The sequence below is a fragment of the Fukomys damarensis genome, unplaced genomic scaffold, assembly GCF_012274545.1.
Source record: "Fukomys damarensis isolate Sample0158 unplaced genomic scaffold, DMR_v1.0_HiC HiC_scaffold_36, whole genome shotgun sequence".
NCBI classification, from domain to species: Eukaryota; Metazoa; Chordata; class Mammalia; order Rodentia; family Bathyergidae; genus Fukomys; species Fukomys damarensis.
Window position 1 is genome coordinate 14813861 of NW_022900948.1, and position 21931 is coordinate 14835791.

Genomic DNA, 21931 nt, shown 5'->3' on the forward strand with positions numbered 1-21931 from the left:
TATGCCATAGCTATACTAAAATCTGGGATTGTGATGTAAGATAAGGTAGATGATAATTTTCTAACTGCCTTCTGCTAAAATGGATTTTTTAAAATAAAATGAGAAATAGAGTTTTTAAAAAATCAGCCGAGAATCTTCTATTTTCATGGAAAAAATATTTCTCTCCTTTAATTGAATGAATGAAATATAGATATATATATATATATAGATAGATAGGTAGATAGATAGATATATATATCTATCTAGAGAGAGAGAGAGAGAATCTTAGATTTTTTTCTGAGAGTTCCTTGGCTACATAAGCAGACCTGTAAAACCCACAAGAACCTTGTCTACAACGTAGTATATATCAATTGAAAGGTCTTTCTTTTATCATGTGTTCTGTGTGAATGTTTTAAGCAAGCATGTGAGTGTGTGTGTGTGTGTGTGTGTGTGTGTGTGTCTAAGGTGTCAAAACTATTTTCTTATACACACATAGATCAAGGGAGCAGGGAGGTAGGAGATGGAAAAAACAGAATAATTAAGATGTTATGTACATGTACCAACTCCTCACAATAAATGTAATCATTACATACTGCAAACATGCACTAATAAAAATATTTTTTTAATAAAATGTTAACTCCAGAATAGAGCAAGACCTACCTCTTACTCTTATTTTGGAATTTTTCTTTTATTGTTTTTAAGGCCTGACAGGCCGTTTATCATAAACTAACATTTTTTAAGTTCCTATTGAAATGCCTTAGTTTGATAGTTCCATTCACTTTGGCAACTTGAGAACCAAGAATACTCTTGTTCTCTCTGTATCTGATATTACTGTTTCAATGTTTTGGTTACCCAAGTGTTGCTAAAGGCAAAAAGACATTATATCTCTCTCAAATTTTTAGAGATTTAAGTTTCATTTAAAATGTCCTTCATACCAAAATACTGAGGTAAATGTGATTGTTCTCTGTTGATTTAGAAGGCACAGGACTCTTTTGTAGTACTCTTTTGTGGTACTTCATAACTCATAGTACTTCAGGGCCATTTTTCATGATAGCACTACAAAATAAATCAGATTGCTTTATCTTCAAGTGTCTGAATAACAAAATTTTTTTCTCCTGCAGTGCTGGGGATGGAACCCAGGACCTCATGCATGCTAAACACATGTTCTGCCATTGAGATATCCCCCAGCCCCACCTAGAATTTTTTGAATCATCATGATGACTTAGTTGCTAATAGTCCATCTATGATAACAGAGATAGGAAATACATTTGGACAGTGACCAAAATATTTAGAAATTTTTCAAGTGGATAGTTTATGTAAATAGTTTTATATTTATTTTATATATTTACTTTGTTCTTAATGTCAGAATTATTCTAGTAATTTGTTTTTAAGTCTTAACCATGTCTTGAATTTAATATAAAAGATAATTACAACATTTAGAGAATAAGTCAACTGATATTTTTTAATCTTTATTTCACTGGTATGTTGGACCACATTTTGCCGGAACTTATCATTGGAAGCAATTGGAAAATGCAATTTCAAAGCAAATGAAACCTGGAATTATCAATCTCAATAAATGAGATTCATTTAAAAATAAACATAATTTGCCAAATCATCAAAAGGCAATTTTCTAAAGCTTCTGTAAAGTGAAAAAAAGTGAACATTGTGAATTATAAATGCATGTTATTTTTCCTAATATTTCCTCAGACATTAAAAAATCATATATAAATACTTATTTTTGAATGAGAGTGGAATTAAATGATTTAGATTTGGATATAATTTAAAACATTTATTGAAACACATGGGATAACCTTAATGTTTTCTTCTTTTGAAAGGAATATTGATGTGCCCGCTTCGGCAGCACATATACTAAAATTGGAATAAAAGGAATATTGAGCTATCTACTACAAAGAGAATTCTCAACATACTTGATTTTTGATGTTTTAATGAAAAATTAATTTGTTTAAATAGAAAATCAATATGGGATTAGTAGGATTTTTCTCGCATTAATATAGTTAAATAATATCATGACAATTTGTGACAACCCTAATGTAGACTTGTGTTTCAGGCAATAAAATGAAAATGTGTGCAGCATTCATACAATTTAGAAAGAATGCATTATAAATAGTTTGTCATAAAAGCAGCTGTGCTTTTACCATCTTCTAAATATCTTTTAATTTACTAATCTACAGTCATAAAGGTTTTTGTTCATTTTTTTAGATAATACATGTTGCTCAATAAAAATTGAATCTGAAATTCTGTTAAGAACAGGAACTTCCTCTCTTAATTTGACAGAAAAAGTCCCTGTGGGGGGTGTGTGTGTGTGTGTGTGTGTGTGTGTGTGTGTGTTTTCATCTGCCTCATAGTGGCTAGGAAAAAAGACCAATACATTTAGGAGTTGCATATTTATCATATAAGCTTCAAGTGTTAGTTTTGTTTTTAAAAGTTTAAAGCAATTCTTATGATCATTCATTTTCTTATCTGTTAAATTTTTTCCTGAGGATAACAAGAAGATAGAAAATTTCATTTAAACTTTTTTATTACCCTTTTTTTTCTTCCCTCGGTATTTCACTTTTACTTACATAGGAATTATATTTCATCATTGTAGGGGCAATTTCTTTGTCATAAGTAAATGTTGTGGTAATTAAATTCCATTTCTAAATTTGTAATTTTAATATATAGCATATTTTAAAAACTTTAATCTTTTTAAAAAACACATACATATTCATATAATCCAAAAAAAAACTACAGGTTTTTTTTGCTTGCAACTCTGTACTTTGAAAGAGTGTCTTATTATAACAAAAATGAATATCAATATAAGCAAATATCTTTAAAATTTCAAGACTCGTACAATTTATCACTGTATAGTATCTGACTATAAAGATCACAAGTTCAAGCCCAGCCTGTGCAGCTTGGTAAGAACTTGTCTCAAATTTTTTAAAAAGGCTGAGGATGTAGCTTAATGAAAAGATCTTGGGATCAATCCTAAGTAACACCAAAAAGAAAAATCTAAAAATATGAAATATTTCCAGGCATGGTGGCACATGCTTGTAATCCCAGCACTTGGGAGGCTGAGGCAAGAGGATCACCATGAGTTCAAGGCCATCCTGAACTAATAGCAAGACTCTGTCTCAAAACAAACAAAAAATCTGAAATATTGAGTGATGCCTATTTTTTGTCATGTTTCCTGTACCTAACAAGCAATAGTAGAAAATGAGTTTAACATATTTGAGGGATTATTCTTGATTTGCACCTAAAGCAAGTGATTCATGTCATTCCTATAAAGAGTTATATTCCAGGCAATCATGTTTGTCATACTTTTCTGCAGTAATAAAGGTAAATAAAGCATAATAGACCAATGATATTTGTATCAAGCACTCTTAGTAGCTGTGCATTTAAGTGACATGGTGGATTACAGTAATGCCTGGTAGGTTTTAAGTATTCAGAAATCAATTAGTTATACTTATGATAAACCATAACCTTTAAGTGTTTGGGTCAATTGTTTGAATAATCTGGAGGAAAAAATTCCTAAAAGAACCCCTGACTTTTTGACATGAACAATCTCTCTGAGTTAGTATAAATAGTAAAAACTAAAGTTGAATTAAGTTCAGTTTCAAAATCACTGTCCTTTCAGTGACTAAAACTTAATGAGTTATTGTTTAAATTTATCAGATCTTGGATTTGGAATTCATTGGTCATTTTATCCCCACATATCAGAAAATCATGTAGTTATCTGGATTTGTACACTTATTTTCTCACAGGTATTTTGAGGTTGTTGCAACAATCTTCAGACCAACAACTCTGGCTTTTAAGATATATAGAAAATATCATATGAAGAAAATACTACATATTTAGAAGGCACATAACAAAAAAACTTTTAAAAATACCTTGAAATGAAATTATACCTTCACCTTAATGGATATACCAATATGTGGATCTCTTTAAAAACGAGAATTATTGATTTATATGGGGGAGTACACCTGTAATCCCAGCTACTCAGGAGGCTAAAGCAGGAGAATCATGAATTCAGGACCAGCCTGGATAACTTAGTGAGACATTTTCTCAAAGAACTGGGGATGTAGTGTAGTACCACCCTGGATTTGATCCTCATTACCATTAAAAATGATTTTTTAATTGAGTGTTCAGAAATCAACATTAGCTTAGTAAAAATAATCGTGTATTATAAACAGTTACTTGAGAATCTGAAGCATAAGGATCACAACTTCAAGGCTAGTCCTACAAAACACTTTGAGACACCCCACCTCAAAATTAAAAATACAAAAGCCTGGGAATGTAGCTCAGTGCACAGACCCTGGATTCAATCCCCATTACCACCCCCAGATCCACCAAAATTTCGTGTATATATTAATTGATAAATTACCCCATTATTTTTATTTCTTTTTTCATATATGCAGAATTGAATCTATTGAATTGACGATGACATCTTTATAACTTTGTAGTATGTCTGTATTTATAAATATCCATTTTACATAAATATATTCCTTTACATATGTTTGTGGATTATTCCACATTCTCAGTTAGGAAAACTAAGTTTTGATTTGTGTCTTAACTATACAATTTAAAAAACCTCAGTTTTTGTCTTTCTTCGATATCTCATATTTTCTTTGTTTATAGTTGTACCATATTTCCTCCTCTTTTTACTGAAGTCCTTAGGAAAATGTGCTATGAAATTTGGCCAGAAGGGCAGGCATATGTCTGAGGAAATTACTAGGAAGTATTTTATATCCTAATATAAAAGAATGCCTGCTTTGAAATTGAACTTTGGTTCAGAGTCTGATATTTTCATGCCCTAAATCTACAAAAGTTGTTAAAATATTTAACACATAAGAACCTAAAAAAATATGTGTGTGTGTGTGTGTGTGTGTGTGTGTGTGAACCTCAGTGGTTCCACCAACTGTTTCACAAGCACAAGGACCTGAGTAGATCCCCAGTACCAAAAAAGAACCTCAGTTTTTTTATCTGAAAAATGAGGATAATACCTTACGGATTTTTATAACTATCCAATGAGATGATAAGGATAGTATAAAGTATTTTACACAATATCTGGAACGTAGACCATGTTAGACACTGTATAAGTTCTATTACAGCAAACCCATAGGCAGCTCACACCATTATCTCAAATTCAGGTTATTATGTTTTGTTTTGTTTTGTTTTGTTTTTTTGAGGAGATATATAATGACTTTGTAGTCTGGGTTTCCTAACAATATTTTCTTCTTACAGTTACTCCAATTAAAGTACTTTTAAACAGTGTCTTCTATTATGAAATTTTTTACCTCAGCTTTCATTTTCTATTTAATCTTATTCCTTTCTGAAAGTGTAGGTAGGTAACTTTTAATCATGACAGCTTCTTTTTTTAATTACCTAAAGAATCATAAAAACATTTAAAATTGGACAATAGGAGACACAAAATTGCAGGCCTATAATCCTGGCTACTCAGGATGCTGAGGCCAGAGGGTCACAAGTTCAAGGCCAACCTGGGCAACATAACAAAACGTCTCAAAACAAACCAAAATAAAAACAGTAGAAATATAGCTGGGGGGTAGAGCCTTTGCCTAGCATGCATAATGACCTGGGTTCAATTCCCATTCTTTAAAAAGAAAGGTTAGTTCAGAAAATGTTTAGGTTACTTCCTTTTCTAATGAAAATTATTATATAAAATGCATACGTATACAAATGTGTAGCACATGGTTAACATGCACTGGTCTTGAATTTAATCCCTAGAACTGGGGGGGGAGATCACTTTGAAAAATGTATATTAAGCTAATAAATACATAATTTTAAGTGAGAACATCAGTGTTATCTGAATAGTTATATATCATAAGTAAGTTAAATTATATAAATCCTTGCTTCCTGTTTAATGAGAATAATATGAAATCAGATAATTCACACACACCAATTATGGTACTTTCTGCTAGGTATAAAAGGCTTAAATGTTAATCAGATGAGGAAGAAAACAAAAAAAGCATATCACATTTTTTGGCACTTTAGGTAAAACATGGTTTCACACGAGTGATGCCAGAAACTAGGCAGATTTCACAGCAAAATGTGGTGTAAGAGCTGGATTAGCTAAATAAACTCCCAATATATCTTGTATAGATCCAGGTAAAAAAGGCAATATAAAACTAGGAGCTTTCCCAGTTCATGTGATACATATTCTTTCAAAGAGCTTTCCTAGCCTGTTTTAATTCCTTATTTTAAGTCAGGCTGGGGCTAATATGAAACATATTGTGAAAGCAAAAGAACATTAACTTATTTCCTCCTATGAAACAGGTTCTTGCAGCTGTGGAATTCCCTACCTTAGAGACTGATGATTAAAAGTATTTCAATAAAATAATCAGGTTTTGGAAGGAAGGGGGAATGCTATGTGTTGTAGGTCATGTAGAATTATGGTCAAAATGAAATCTTAGCGTTTATTTGGGTCCCTTGTATATTAGCTAATAAATATACTAGAGCTATGGTTTCATTCTATAATTTTTCAATGGAGGTTTATAAACTTACATTAAAATATATAAGTAGATTTGAATTTGTTAAGCATTTCAACAGTTGAAAGATGTATATTTAATGAGATTTCTGTGTCTTACAGTCCACCCCAATAAACCTGCAGATAAAATATCCATGAGTTCACACGTGTATGTATTATTTTCTGTGCTTTTCCCCTATATCCTCTCTCCACGCCCTCCTCATCACTCCACCCTCCATCAAAGCTTGTGGTCCTTTTCCATCTGTGTACTAAAAGGTTTCTTTGTAAACCAGGCCATTTGTCCATCATTGTTTGGGGTCCAAACAATGGTAAGATACCCTGTCACCGATCCCGCACACTATGAATGGCAGCTCCTCTCCGGACAATTGGTGGAGGGACCAAGAAATATTCCTGAGAGGATTATTTAACCTTTCAATTTAGAGGGCACAAAGCCTGGCTGATTAATGAACTTTCTGATGGGTGCTGATAAGCGGATCTATTTCTTTATTTCCCCTAAAAGTGATTCCTTCTCCTGTCCACATTACTATAATCTTAAACATAAAATGTGGCAAATAGATTAAAAAACAGCACTAAAGAGTTTATCTGTCTAGCAAACTGAAGGAGCTAAATTAAAATTGGTAATGACAGCAGTGGCTCAGCCTCGTATATGGTTTTTAAATGCACTGTGTATTTTGAAGAGACTTATTCTCCAGCTTGCCTGGTAATGACTGCTTTTGGTGCAGTCTGGGGCTGGCTTCTGTTATCCCCACCCCCCGCCCAAAAAAATGAGTTGTGTTATCTGGATGGCTGCAGACACATACGCATCCCCCTTTCTCACTGCATGGGCAGACAAGGTCGATAGCATTACAAGGTATTTGTGGCAGTGCTTGTTTCAGTTTTCAGAGCTGCCAGTTTCCAGGCAGATTTGAATTACAAAAGAAGAAGCTGGCATGAAAATTGAAAGGTTTTATCGGCTGGTCTGAAGCCTCATAGCACATTGCTTATTTATGCAGTCCATTTGCACCAGGAAATATAAAAAGGAAATACATTTTTAAAATAAGGCCATAAAGACCCAGATATGTTTAAGATGGCAAATAAAATATAGATACCTATAATATCTTTGCAGGAAACGATTTTCACTTAATGTTGCACATTACTTCAGAAGAGCATTTATGTTGCTGTCATAAATTTGTGCGTTTGTGTCACTATGTAGGTCGTCTCTGGGGATTAAGAAGGAAGCCTTTGCTAACTTACTTTAAAATTAAAATAGACAAGGGATAGCTCTGCAGTTTGAGAGCTACATTGGAAATATTTAAATAGGATGGTAAATTAAACTTAAACTAACATTTTTGCATTCCATGTAAAATTAGCTATGGCCCAGTGAATAAATGCCACTACCTTTAGAGTAAATTGGGATGCTTTTTAAGCCATGAAGATTTGGAGCGTTCAGGGAGTGAATTACTGTGATCCTTACTGTCTTGCATATGTTCGTTGTTCTCTACTTATTGAGGTTTTCTTTTTTGTTTTGGGGGTTGTTTTGGTGAGGTAAATACCTTATTTACAAAAAAAAGAGCATAAATTAAAAGTTTAATAGGTCCTTTTTGTAAAACTTGTGCTATTATTTTAGTCTTCAAGTATATTCTCTTTTAGGTTTTGTCTAGTTCTTAGTGTTATGTGTTTTTCTCTCTGTTGGGATTTATACCAACAATTTACATCTATTCATATTGCTTTAACATAGTTTTGATGTTAAAAAAAAATCATGCAATTCCTTAAACTCTTTATTACATAAAATGAAGATGCAAGTATACAGACATTGTAGTGCAAGGCCTTAAATAATTAATGGCTTTGGCTGGGGATTTGGCTCAGTGGTTCCACCGCCTGCCTCACAAACGCAAGGGCCTGAGTTCAATCCCCAGTACCAAATAAATAAAAATAAAGTTAGCTTTATCATAATAAAAAATAATTATTATTATTAATGACTTTACCACTGGTCATTTGCAACTTTTCAACCCATTGGTTTGTAAAACTTGTGTATACAAAAGAAATAGGAAGGAAGTTTCCTGCATATTAGAAATATCAAATCAGTAAAGCAGCACTTTTTATTCTGCTACAATTCAAATAAATATTGTTTAAGAATACATTTTCCAGTAAAGCAAATTACTTTTAGCTAAACCATGAGAGATGCAATTTTTGTAATTTTTGTTTTACCAGTGTCTGGTACTTTTTCATGTTTTCATGACCTAGCCTAATTACTTCATGTAATTTTTTTTTAACAGAGGAAATATCAAAAGCATACATGTCTGCTGCATGCTAATGATGTGCTGTACATTTTTTCATGAATTTTCATAAGGATTTTTTCTACGTAGCATGTGTGGCTTAATGATGTAATCACCCGATAGACTAGAAAATGCTCCAAAGGAGACGTTCCGGTCTGTTGTGTACATAATACACGTTTCAAAAATCTGCCTAATTAAGGAATTACCCAATGGATTGGGAGTCTGTTGGGTATATGACATATTTTTAACACATAAAAATATTATATGTATATTATTATATATGGTATTTTAATGCTGTTTTTAAGATGTGAGGGAAATTGACAGCAGTGTCCACTGAAACACGAGTGAATTCTCCTTTTACTAAGAAAAATATAAAAGCTTGAAAAATTTCATGAAGGAAGCATTGTTTTAAAATAATTCCAAAACCTTTAGCTTGGGGAGAAAATTACTCCCAGTATTCCTCAAAGGGAAGTAATATTATGAATATTTACCAAAACAGTGTGCACATGGAGTGCTTTTCTAAAACCATGGTGGGAATAGACCTCAAATACAGGTCCCAGGTGTGAGGATCCACCTCCAGAGGAAAGGGTATCAGTCTGTGCACTGCTAGTAGCTCAGAGTTATCCTTGCCAACTCAGCTTTGGTTCCATTCACTAAAAAATGGGTTGCCCATCTTTAAAATTTCTCCCTTTGATTCCTTTAGGTTCCTAATAATGATGTTGTTGTTATGTTCCATGGATGTGTACTGATTACATTTCTGTTGGCTTGGGGCTTTTTGTTTGGTTGGAGGTTTTTTTTGGATGGTTCTTTTGGTTTGAGGGGTTGATGGGTTGGCTGGTTGTTTGGTTTTGTTTTTTTGGATCTCAGCGGGCTGGCTTTGAATTTGTAATGCTACCTTAGTCTTTCAAGTGCTGAGATTATAGATGAGGGCATGGTTTGCAGGTGTGGACCACCAGGCATTTATATTTTAAATATTGCCAAGGAAAAGGAGAACATCCATTCTTCTTTCCTTGCCTACTTTTTATAAAACTAATTACAATATTTAGAAAACTATATCTAGCTCTAGAGTAGCTAGTAAAAAAGCATTCTTTAGACAAGGGGAAAACTGTATTTAAATTCAAACTTTTTTCTGCTCAAATATCAAATTAATGTCAGTAAGTCACTTCAATTAATGGACTTCAAATGGATTACAAGCTTTTAGTTTGGGATAACATTTTCTTGAGAAATCCTATTTGTTTACTTGGGTTGGATTTTTCAAACGCATGAATATTGGAGAAAGGATTATATTGTTACCGAGTTTATTGAAAGAATAAATTGATTTGGAAATATTTTGAAAGAATAAAGTTCTTAAAACAAAAATTATCTATTTAAGAGATATATGTAAGTACTTAATGTACTTGCTTTTTAATATACATTCATTTAAGACAGTAAATAAAAACATATAGTCTAGTCTTTTAACATGTATATGATTATTTAAAACTATTTTATGTTCACAAGAGTAGAAATTTCCTTTAGTGAAATTGATTGCATGTTCTATATAGTAATGAGCTTCAACTAGAGGCCGGCCCTCATTGGATCAAAGTCAGTTTAGATAAGGGCAGCTCAAGGTCACAAAGGGAGATGCCCAGCAGGTTCATTTGCATTAAAAATTGCTGTTAGAAATAGGACACTGAGGCAACTCTAGCGTTTTGATCTCTTGGCCTTTGTCATGGAGATTCCTAGTAGGGAAGGGAGTAAGGCCAGTGTCCCAGATAATGATTAACTGTTTTAATGGCATTCATTCATTCATTCCACACTAACTACTCATGCAGAAAAAAGGGTTATGTAAAGCGACATTAGAAGAAAATCATTTGTAATCGTTGCATCGGGCTGCACTTTGAGGAGACATTAGGAGTAAATCCGTGGCGTGGTAGGCTTATGCTTTATCTTCTGATATTTACTGAGTTTACTGGTGCATGAAAACCTTTCAGCAAGAATAGCAGATGGGATGGACCTTTCATAGGTAATGCTATCTACCAGGTTATTACTTCTATATGTTGATAGTAAAGTAATCTCCAAGATATCACCCTACAAATACAGATTATTTAAATGTCTGTAACCAAGGGAAAAAAAAGACTTGCTCTCATAAATAGTTCATTTGATATCCATTGGGTCAAAAATCTTTAGATAAATTTTGGAGTTTAAAAAAACTTCTGTAAAACTGCATTCGTTCTCTTGCATTTAACTTTTGTTAGCAGTAGACATATATGACACAACCCTGAACTTAATCAATTGATACATTCTACTTGAAATTGGACCTTTACTATTAATTAAAAATAAAGACATGTACCACGGCAGAAGTATTGAGTCACAAATTTATATTTGTAACATAAGTGACATAGATATTTAGTTAGATCCTACTATGAAAATTTGTCCACTAGAAATCATTATTGAATTTTCAGTACTATATTCTAATACAGAAATGTTCTCTAATTAGGTAAGATCTAGGCCTATTTCATTCCCATTAAGTCCTGGTACATGATAATTTAGTAAAATCAAAGAATGTAGATAGTATTTGTCATGTCATTTACTAATTAATTATTGTGAAACAACTTATAATTTTATAAATACAATATAAAATACTGTTGTATTTTTACGAGTAATAATGGAAGTTTTTAACTAATGACATTTAGATAAATGAGCCTCCACATGTTTGCATTTCCTCCAAGGGTATGAATGAACAGTGGGTCTGTATATATGCTTACTTTAAAAATAAAATAACAAGTATCAACATGAAACATGGTTTCAAACTCTTAATAAGAAGGATCTCTTCATCCTTAGTACTTACTATAAGAATGCGTTCCTACTCTCTTTGCATTACTAATTCCTTCCTGATTTTGCAAGAATATATACTACATGCTCAATGTGAAGTAGAAGAGAGTCTAAGGAAACTATTCCTAATTTATTCACCTTTTATCAAAGCATAATTTTATAGGATTGCCCTTAATGGCATAAAAATTAATAGTTTCCCAATGTACCCATATTATTATTAACAATAGCTAAAATTTATTGAATGTTTACTATGGACCATGAGGCTTACATATGTTTACCTCATTATTCATACAATAATACTGTATTTACTGAACTCTTACTATATGCCTGTCCCTGTTCTAGAAGCTAAGGTATAGCAGCAAACAAAAACAGACAGAAATCCTGGCCCTCACAGAACTTACTCTCTCTTTGCTTACTAGTTGGGGCAGGGGCAGATAAAATAAGTAAAATATTTCATATTTCACATACAATCGGTACCATTGAGCTTTTTGATTTAGGGAGATTGGAGGATGGTTTTCAAAGGGGCCTTGGAGGATAGGGTGTGCCAATTGGAAGGAGCTAGCAATTTTTTTTTTCAAGACATACAGAATTTACTCATCATTCCCTAAGATAGCCAGTCTTAAAAATGCACACTGAATATTTTGCTCAGATGACGCACTGAATATTTTGAAAAAAGTTAAAATTTATTAATAATATTTAATATCACATAGTTAATTCAACTAGTTCTTTATTGTACATAGTGATAACATCTTCACCAAACTGAGTGCTCAAGGATTTGATCCAGGTCCAGCACACCCCAGGCAAAGACTGAGATCCACTCTATTTACACCACGCAGAGCAGCAGCAACTAGGGATCACAGTCAACACGCATTGTCCAGAGTTCTGCCTTGAAACCAACAACATCTTTAATAGCCATACACACATTTGAAACATGTACTTTTAAAATACAATAATAAAGTTAAGTTAAAATTCATCTGTATTTCGTAGATATCCTTTAGTGTTTGACAAATCTATAGGTGGCTTGACTTTTCATTGTAGTTGAAGGCTCCCACATTTTAGATAAGAACTGCAAATGGGGGTAGTAGAGGAGCTTCACCTGACAGGCAAAGTTAGACTATAACAAGAGAGGATGTGTTCCCTTTCCTCTTTTTCTTTTCCAGGAGGATCTGGGCCATTTTCACTTATTCATACCCCATCTTGTTCAAAAATAACTGGGCACTGTTCTCAGCCCACATTTGAAAATGTGCAAAAATTGGGTGCAGCTAAGTTGTGAGTCTATCCATTTTTCTGTTTTGATCCTTGTATCTTATTTAATAGTGTTACAAGGCCATTCCCACTATCATACTGTATCCAAATTTAATGTCTATGGTTGTTTTTATGTTAGGGCAGAAATAAGTGGGCTTTCACATTCAATTGCACTGTTGGAAAGTAGTCTGGCAGCTTTTATGCCTTTCTAGTCTCTGCCATGAAATAAATATCCTGTATAAACAAAAACAGACCTGTAGACCGGTACCAGCTCAGCCCAGGGAAGCACATTTCTTACAAAACATTTATAAGACAAACTCAGGGTGAAATTTGCTAGAAGGGCACAAACACCAAAATTGTTGTCCCTGAGGTTCTATTTGTTTGGTTCATTAATTACTTCATTTTGGTTTGATGTTGACAATTAGAATTTTTAAAACTTTTGATGCCTTGCTTTATTTTGTCAGACAGCTTTCAAATATTATTGATTGCCATAAGAATAGAAATAAAGACTTCTAGGCAGTGAGTCTCCTTGAAATGATTTCTTTGGTTTCCTTGATTCATATCCCATGTAATATTGCCCCAGGAAATTCTCTAGACAGAGCAGCCAGTTGCTGTGATTTATTCAATCCATGGACCCAGCTTTATTCTCCATTCCTGCCTTACATACTTTTTCAAGACTGCCAGGAAGGGAGGAGCCAGAAAGCTGATATTTTGCCATTCACACGCCTCAAAGAGGCTTCCCTTCTCTTCCTGCAGGCGAATGAGGTATTTCTAGGAGCTAGTCAGTGTCTTCATCTTACATCCTAAACTAAACTGTTCTATGAAGACTCCAGGCCAAGTCTGAGGATACTGTGTATATCTGTATCTATATATAGATATATAACAAATTAACATATATAAACACATTACATAAAACCACATAATGAAGAGCAGACCTACTTCATGAACTAAGTAAGTTTACATATAAATTAAAATACAGTATTTCCACTTTTACAGGAAAATTACAAAAAATAAACTCGAAGGTTCCCCTTTCCCCAGAGGTTCGTTGCGCACAGATGATCCATGTACCCACAGTGAGATGCAGAGACGAACCCCCTCACGGGATGTGTCAACTTCTAGTTTTGGTTTCACTGCCCAGACTTGGGATTCCTTAATTCTAGAATAGGAAATGCTGGGATTTACAGGGCAACACTCATGTCAAAGAAAGGATGCCCCATGGATGCCCATGAGTTTTCCTTCCACTTGCCACGTCTCTGCCTTTCCAAGTCTGCTTGCAGGAGGGTCAGGCTTGCATCATTAATGGAAACCTCTGAGTTCTCTAACTGGAGAATCAGCATCAATGTTCATGCTCTCCACCTAGAAATGTCACTAGCAATTTTGAATAGGGTAGTTAGAAGAGCCTTATTAATAAGATGACTATTGAGCTAAGACTGGGAGGTGACGCAGAATACCATGATATGTGTTAGGGAAGAGCAGTCCAGGCAGATGGCTTGACCGATGGCAGACTTTGAGGTAGAAGTTTTCCTGGAATGTTCAGAGAACAATGAAAAGGCCAGTGGGAAATGTAGACATGCTCCAAGGCGAGACCTGCAGCAAGGTGAGACAAGTGGGTGAAGCAAATTGTAGGCAATTTAAGGTTCTTGGCCTTTACTGAGTGAGAGAAGAAACTGTTAGAGGGTTTGCAACTAAGGAGTAATATGCTCTGATTTATATGTGGAAGGATCATCCTATGTTGAGAATAGGCTGCAGAGGGGCAGGAAAAGAAGCAGAGAAACCAGTTAAGAGTCTCTTGTAATCCTCTAATGAGCAGTAAATAGACCTGGATAGCTGTGATGCAGTGAATAAAAGGAGGGTGTATCTTACAGAGCCAGTAAGCATGACTGACGTATGATGTGAAGCATGTGTGAGAGATAAGTCAAGGTTGTTGATTTTTGGCCTAAGCAACTGGAAGCAAGTTGCTGATAAAGAAATGGGAAAGATAATGGGAGGAGCATATTTGAGGGCAGGCTTTGGAGTATAGAGTTGGGAGATAATTCCTACTAAGGAATAAATACATTAGAACTGCTGTTACTTCTTTAGACTAAGACAATGAAATGACTAAATTGAAACAAATTCCATAAAAGTTTTGTTTCATGTCCTCAATGAGCAGAGATTTTTAGTGTGTCTATTTTATATAACCTTATTGGCTACATAACTGCTTTCCACTCTTTAGAATTTTGAAGTCTTTATCATCTACTCATTTATTACTACCTAGTTTTTTACTGAGCACTTACTATGTTCTAAGTCTGTATCAGCAAACTTTTTCTGTAAAGTGCCAAATGGTGAACATGTTTTAGCTTGGTAGGCCATATGGTGTTTGTCACAACTCTATCCTTGTAGTGTGAAAGCAGCTATAGATAATCTATACTAATGTATGTGGCTGTGTTCCAAAAAATTTTTATTAACAGACACTGAAATTTGAATTTCACCTAATTTTCATGGATTGCAAAATACACTTTTCTTTTCTTTTTTTTTTTTTTTAACATTTAAAAATGTAAAAACTAGGCCAAGGATTTAGCTCAGTGGTGCTGCCGCCACCTGCCTCTCAAGCACAAGGACCGGGGTTCGACCCCCAGTACCTCACCCCCCCAAAAATTGTACAAACCATTCTGACTCTGTAGACCATACAAAAAACAGAGTAGGCCAGACTTGGCCTGTAGATTGCTAATCCCTGTTCTAGGTTCTGAACAAAGGGAAATACAGTAGAGTAAACAAAAGTTCCCACCTCCATGCAGTTCATTATGTAACAATACAGTCAATAATCAATAACTGCTTTAATACACTGAAAGGTAATAGACAAAAATAAGAAATAGAGTATGGAAAGGGAGAACCTGGACTTGGGGAGATAGAAATAAGTGCCAGTGTTAAATAAAGATAACTTTTGCTCTGAAAGGTAGGAATGAGTCTCTAGACAGTTGTATAGTAATTTTACTTTCCTTGTGTCCTGTATACTTAAGGAAAAGCCAGAAGTACTGTGGCAGTATTGGTAGTCCTTCTTTTGAAGAAGCTTTGACCTATATCCATATACCAATCAAATCAACTTCCAGTGACTACATGTCCGTGCTGACATGGTTCTTCCTGGACTTTCTCATCGTTGCTTCCTGGTTTATCTTTTCCTTTTACATAGGATTCAGGTCAATGGTATGTCTTACTCCAGTGGTATAAACATAGCATATCTCAGCGGTTCGGTGGCCTGCCTTGCAAGCGCAAGGACCCGAGTTCAATCCCTGGTACCAAAAAAAAAAAGCATAGCATATTTTTCTTCTCATCAATGAATCTAGAAATCTTGCTTCAAAGACAAATTATATCATGTATTTGTACAGACATAAATAGAACAATTTATAAACAAGTGCCTCTTTTAGAAAGTTTATTATTTGAGGGTGAATTATTTTTATCATTAGTTATATTCTTTGCTCATAGTTTATTGTTTTCCATCTAAGAAAATAAGAGTTGAAAACCTTGAAGATTTTTATAACCTGTTCATCATTTTCCTATGGCAAGAAACAGACTACCAGCCACCTGTTTACAACATCAAACAAAATTAATTAGCAGATGAGCTCTCTTTGTTTCCAGATTCCCATAATGAACATAAGAAATAAGTTTACCCAAGTTCATACCCATCCCTATTTCTTTTCTTCCAGTCTCTACAATAAACAGAGCAACGATTAGCTTTTCTTCGTCTTGGTTAAAGCCAGCACTTCCTCAGAGGTCCTGTCCTGTGCATTGCCTTCTATCTCCTGTCTGTTTTCAACTTCTCCGTCATTCCTAGTTTTCTTACATGCTCAGGTCTCTTCCATCCCAAAAACAAACTGTAAGAAATCTCCCTCCAGCTCAGTGGTTCTGTACCTGCCTTGCAAGCGCAAAGTTCCAAGTTCATTGTCCGGTAGAAAGAAAGGAGAGAGAGAGAGAGAGAGAGAGAGAGAGAGAGAGAGAGAGAGAGAGAGAGAGAGAGAAGGAGAGAGAGAGAGAGAGAGAGAGAGAGAGAGAGAGGTTCCTCCTAAAAACCCCCATCTTAATCTGTTCTTATTCATGCTTCTCAAAATAATATATGACTGCTCTCTCCCTTTCTTTAATGTATATTTAATTTTTTAACATTTCTTTTTGGGCAGTGTAATATACATACTGAAAACTGCATTGAATATGTGTATGTTTTAATGAATTAGTTATATAACACACACCTAGGTAACCACCTCCATGTGGCAAGAAATAGGAAATTGCAGCTATTCTGAAACTGTCTACCTGCTATTCTCTCCCTACTGGAAGTAGTGACTGCCCTGGCTTTTCTGAACAATCAGTTCTTTACTCTATTTTTTTACCCTCGTGTATATCCCTTCACTCTTAACTCTCCTACATTCTACTTTTTCTATCCTCAGACTAAGTATTTTAAATCTTTTCAGTAAAGCTATCTATGAACAATTGCACTTAAAATGGCTGTTTCTCGGCACTGATGTTAGTAGGCCTCGTCTCTCTGCTGTACTCGGCATTACAGATCAGTTCATCCTTCCTGAATCTAGTTTTAAGGCCTGTGCCTGTGTTCTCCTATGTCTCCACATCCTTGAGCCTTTCTTTCTCTGTTCCTTGCACAAGCTTCTCTGCCTGACTCTTAAATATTGCTGTCTCAGGATTCTGTTCTTGGTTCACTGCCACTCCACACTAAACTATAAGAAGCCATATTTCAAAGGAATCTCTTGCCTAAAAAGAGCTCTTTTGGAAAGGACAAGATTTGAACTCTTCTAACATTTATTAAATCTTCACAAATATTTGTGTTGCAGACCAAACCTGGACCACCCAAAAAGCCGAAGACCCCTTCTGGACAATCAGCCTTAGTGTATTGCTACAACTGTGCACAAAAAGGCCATTATGGACATGTAAGTTTGAGTAATATTTGGGCATAAAGCATTCTGTTGTCAGGGTGTGGTTGCTGAAACATGAACTCAAGAAGAATATAATTCCAAATGCTTACTTGTTTACAAACTAACATTCAGTGTAGATTTAATGTGTTCCCAACTAATTCACTTCTCTCCTCCCTGTGAGAGTGAGAGTCTATCAGAGCATATTTCTCTTATTACTTTAAAAGTATTAAATGTATATGAAAACAAATATAGTTCATAAATCCAGTCAGACAAATAGTCAACAAGATGGTAGTAGTTCTCACGAGTTCTTATACCTACTGTTATTTTGACACAGCTACATTATGTTTTAAATGTTCTACTTAGTTCTCCAGTTTTTCCTGGTACTGTGTTCAGTTAAATCTTTGTCAGGCCAGAGATTTAGCTCAGGGCACCACGCCTGCCTCATAAGTGCGAGGTACTGAGTTCAATCTCCAAGACCAAAAAAAAAAATCTTTATCATTCACTTGTAATCTGTGACACTCAATCATGGAAGGCAGTGATGGAGGTGGGCATTAGTCCCCTGGCCAGTTGCCACATGAAGTAATGAAACAGGAGCAGTTCATCCCAGAGGCATCATGCAGTAAGAAGAGACTCAGGGTCCATATATGCTGGGAATCTTGAGGCAGAGGGAGAAGGACAGTGACACAGAAAGTAGAAAACCTGTGTGGAGTGATGCATTCCTATTCACCTGATAGGCATCTCACAGCCTAGAAGCTAAGTTAAACTAATAGATCGAATGGCAGGAGGGAGAAAGCATACAGAGGCTTAGGAGCTCTCAGTGGTAGAGGGATAAGCAATAGATTGGAGTAATTGTAGGCCTCTCTTGAATTCCAGCCATGCATTTTATTGTATAGATCCTGAGGGCACTACATCATAAGGAGAGAAAAAGGCTGGGAGAAGAAAAAGTTCCAGACAGAGACCAGCAGCAGATCATTTATGTTCCAGATCATAGCAGAAAGGTGGTGGGGAGTAGAATATGACAACTAGATTGAGGCTGTGGTCCTCAATTCTAATTTTTGCTCTGCTACCAACTTAACCAGGTAATTTGAACAACTTTTTTCCTCTTGTCCTCAAGCTTTGTCTTCAAAGCAAAGAGGGTATACACAGGGAATCTCTTGGCACTGGCATTTGGATGCTGTTTCCAGTGTGATCAAAGCCATCATATGATGATATGGATTCTACAGTATTCTTACTTCCATTCTCTAGAACTCACATTGAAAGCCTTACTAGAGAAGATTTCTTTTATAAAATTATCTCTAAATTTTTACTCCTCCATTCATTCATCCTTATTAGCAACATTCAGATGTTACCAACATCTTTTAGAGAACATATTCACATAAGTGGTCCATTGCCACATAAGTCACACAGATGTACAATTTATGCCTACTTACTTCTTTAAAGCAAAAAGGTACAATTTTAGCATTTATGTCTGTTCAATTAAAGAAAACAATTATAGTCAAGTATTTACTGCTTATTAGTCTTTCCTAGTGTAGAGAGGAAATACAGTCAAAACATTTGGAATTTATCCCCAAAATCTAGATTTATATTATTTTTCATTTATAATAAAGCAAATTTGGCCACCTCATAACTGCCATAGATGAAGAACTCTAAATTATCCAGCACTAATGAAGAAGATCAGTGGTGTGGCTAATCCAGAATAGTAGATAAATTATATAGCTATCAATTGTCTGTGCTAATGGAGGGGACCAGTGATGTGGATAATCAAAATATGATTTACATTTAACTTTGGAAAACATTTGTAGTAATGGATAGCTCTGTGTAGTCATATCAAACTAGACTATATAGGACCAAATAGGAAAGTACACATTGCAGATAGTTAAAAATGCCTGAGGACCCTTCCTCTTCAGTTTCAGAAATTCAGCCCTACAAATGTTACTATTGAATAGATTCTTCATGTGAAAGGACATATCCCTTCCCTACTCCCATTTTCTAGCTAGGGAGGCAAGAACAGTAGTCACTATATAAAAGGACTACTCAGAAAGGTGTGAAAGGGTGATTAATGGGGCCTGGGAGAGTTAAAAGGTTCTGTTTACATAGGTATTAAATAAGTGTATCAAGATTTCTAGTAATCATAATTTGATCCTACTGTTGTATGATTGGAATTCTTAGTAGAGAAAATTTATCTCTTGATAGCTAAAATTGCTTTATATCCCACCATTGCAGAGTACTAGAGTATTCTAAATATACTACTTGTGCCACTGAGTTTTGTGCTTTCATGTGGCTTATGTTCTTATTTAGCAAACTTTCATTTCTATTATGGTTGGAATCTTAGAGACACATCTCTCATTGTTATCTTTTCTCCTGAGAATGGGAACTTGGAACAGTATAGATAATGGTTTATGGAAAAAATGTTTTATGTTGTCATGTATGTTTGCCTTATAATTTATGAGCTCCAAAAAGTCACAACAGAAAAAAGATGGTAGGAGAAAGGAAATAGTAAAGATAAGAAACAAAATTATTGATATGGAAAGCTAAATAGCATCAACAAAACCAAAAGTTGGTTCTTTGAAAACCCTTTCTTGGCAGGGAAAATGGAAATTAGTTAAAAAATGCTTGGTTTGGTATGAGAAGTAAATACAGATTTCTGTTTACTTACTTAAGTATGTATTTAGAATGATTCATACCTTATTTAAAGCTACAAATTAAGGGGCTGGGGATTTAGCTCAGTGGTTCCAGTGCCTGCCTCACAAGCACAAGGACCTGAGTTCAATTCCCAGTACAAAAAAAAAAACAAAACCTACAAATTAACTGCATAAAATGTATTGCTACCAACTTGGTCAGATGTCTTAGAAGTACAAATCCAATATCTAATGTCAAAAGTATTATGAGTCAGCTAAATTCTATGTGAATATTTTACATACTTTCTAAAAGTTATTCTAATATTTTTTCAATACTTAGCTAAGAAACGTTGGACATTCGTAAATAAGTTTTAGGCATTGTTTAAAAAACAATGAGAAAGTTCCAAAGGGAAACCTCCTTCAAAGAAAAAATGTTTCAGACTTGCTAAAGAGTTATGTGTCGCAGATCATAGTAAACAGATGCCTATTCTGTTTTTTGTTTTTTGGAAGTTTTTTTTGTTTGGTTGGTTGGTTGGGTTTTCTTTTGTTTTGTTTTGTTTTTTGTTTTTTTGTTTTTTGTTTTGAGACAGGGTCTCACTATGTAGTTGAAACTGACCTGGAGCTTACTATGTAGCCCACGCTGTTCTTGAACTCACAGTGATCTCCTGCCTCAGCCTCCTAAGGGCTGGGATTACAGGCTTGCGCCACCATGCCTGGCAGAACAGAACCCTATCCTATGGGGAGTGGCTCAGGCCACAGATATATATTTGGGAAATACCCAAAGTGGAAGGGCCAGAATCATGAGAGCAGGGAGCTGCCCTAGGGAAATAAGAAGAATGATTTCAGCTTGGGCAGGAAAACAAGGAGGGGAGAGATTTCATTTGGAGTATCGCAGAATTACCTGGGAACATTTTCAAAGTAGACATAACCCAGCACCACTTCACTCCACACCATAAGAATTACTATTCTAATAAGTAGTCAATGTTGAGTTGAAATAAGCTTGTGTACCACTTATATCTATAGAAAAGACCAAGGGCTAAGCATTTACACTCACATTTTGGGGATGGGAAAAAAGAGAAAGAAAAGTACTTGCCGGAAAGCTATTAGAAGAAACAAAAAATAAAAGGATAAATACTAGCATCCAAATGAATAAAATAAACCCACTAGCAGAGGACAGTGTCATTGGCACTAACCCTCAGTGCTTTAACTCAGACTGAGGGAGGGGTTTGGCAGGGACCATTGTAGAAAGATGAGAAGAATTTTATAGGTACAGAGGTAAAAGAAGGCCATCCAAGCCTGAAAGTATAGCACATAAGCGCAGTGACGTTGTTGGGCTGCATGACCCCTCACTGCATCCAGCAAAGACTATGTCCAGCAGCCACAGCATGAGTTACCGCTGCTGTGGGGCTCATTTCTAATTAACATGGTCTGGAAGCTCACTGAAAAGTTTTCTGAACAAAGCAACCTTGTGACATCATAATTTCAAATATAATTTTTAGGAATGTACAGAAAGGCGAATGTTTAACCAGACATTTCCAGCATCTCCATTCATCTACTACTATGATGACAAATATGAAATTCGAGAGAGAGATCAGAGAATGAAACGAAAAGTAAAAGGTATGTTATTAG

At 34.9% G+C, this 21931-nt stretch overlaps 1 protein-coding gene across 4 annotated transcripts in view; it reads left to right on the top strand.

Annotated features, from left to right (window-relative positions):
- Zcchc7 (zinc finger CCHC-type containing 7) overlaps nt 1-21931 on the top strand; it is a 219070-nt gene that overhangs the window by 192959 nt on the left and 4180 nt on the right. For all 4 annotated transcript variants that reach the window (XM_010619402.3, XM_010619401.3, XM_010619400.3 and 1 more), the window contains 2 exons: nt 17604-17699; nt 21802-21919. In XM_010619402.3, coding sequence (XP_010617704.1) covers nt 17604-17699; nt 21802-21919 — 214 coding nt within the window. The remainder of the gene's footprint in view (nt 1-17603; nt 17700-21801; nt 21920-21931) is intronic.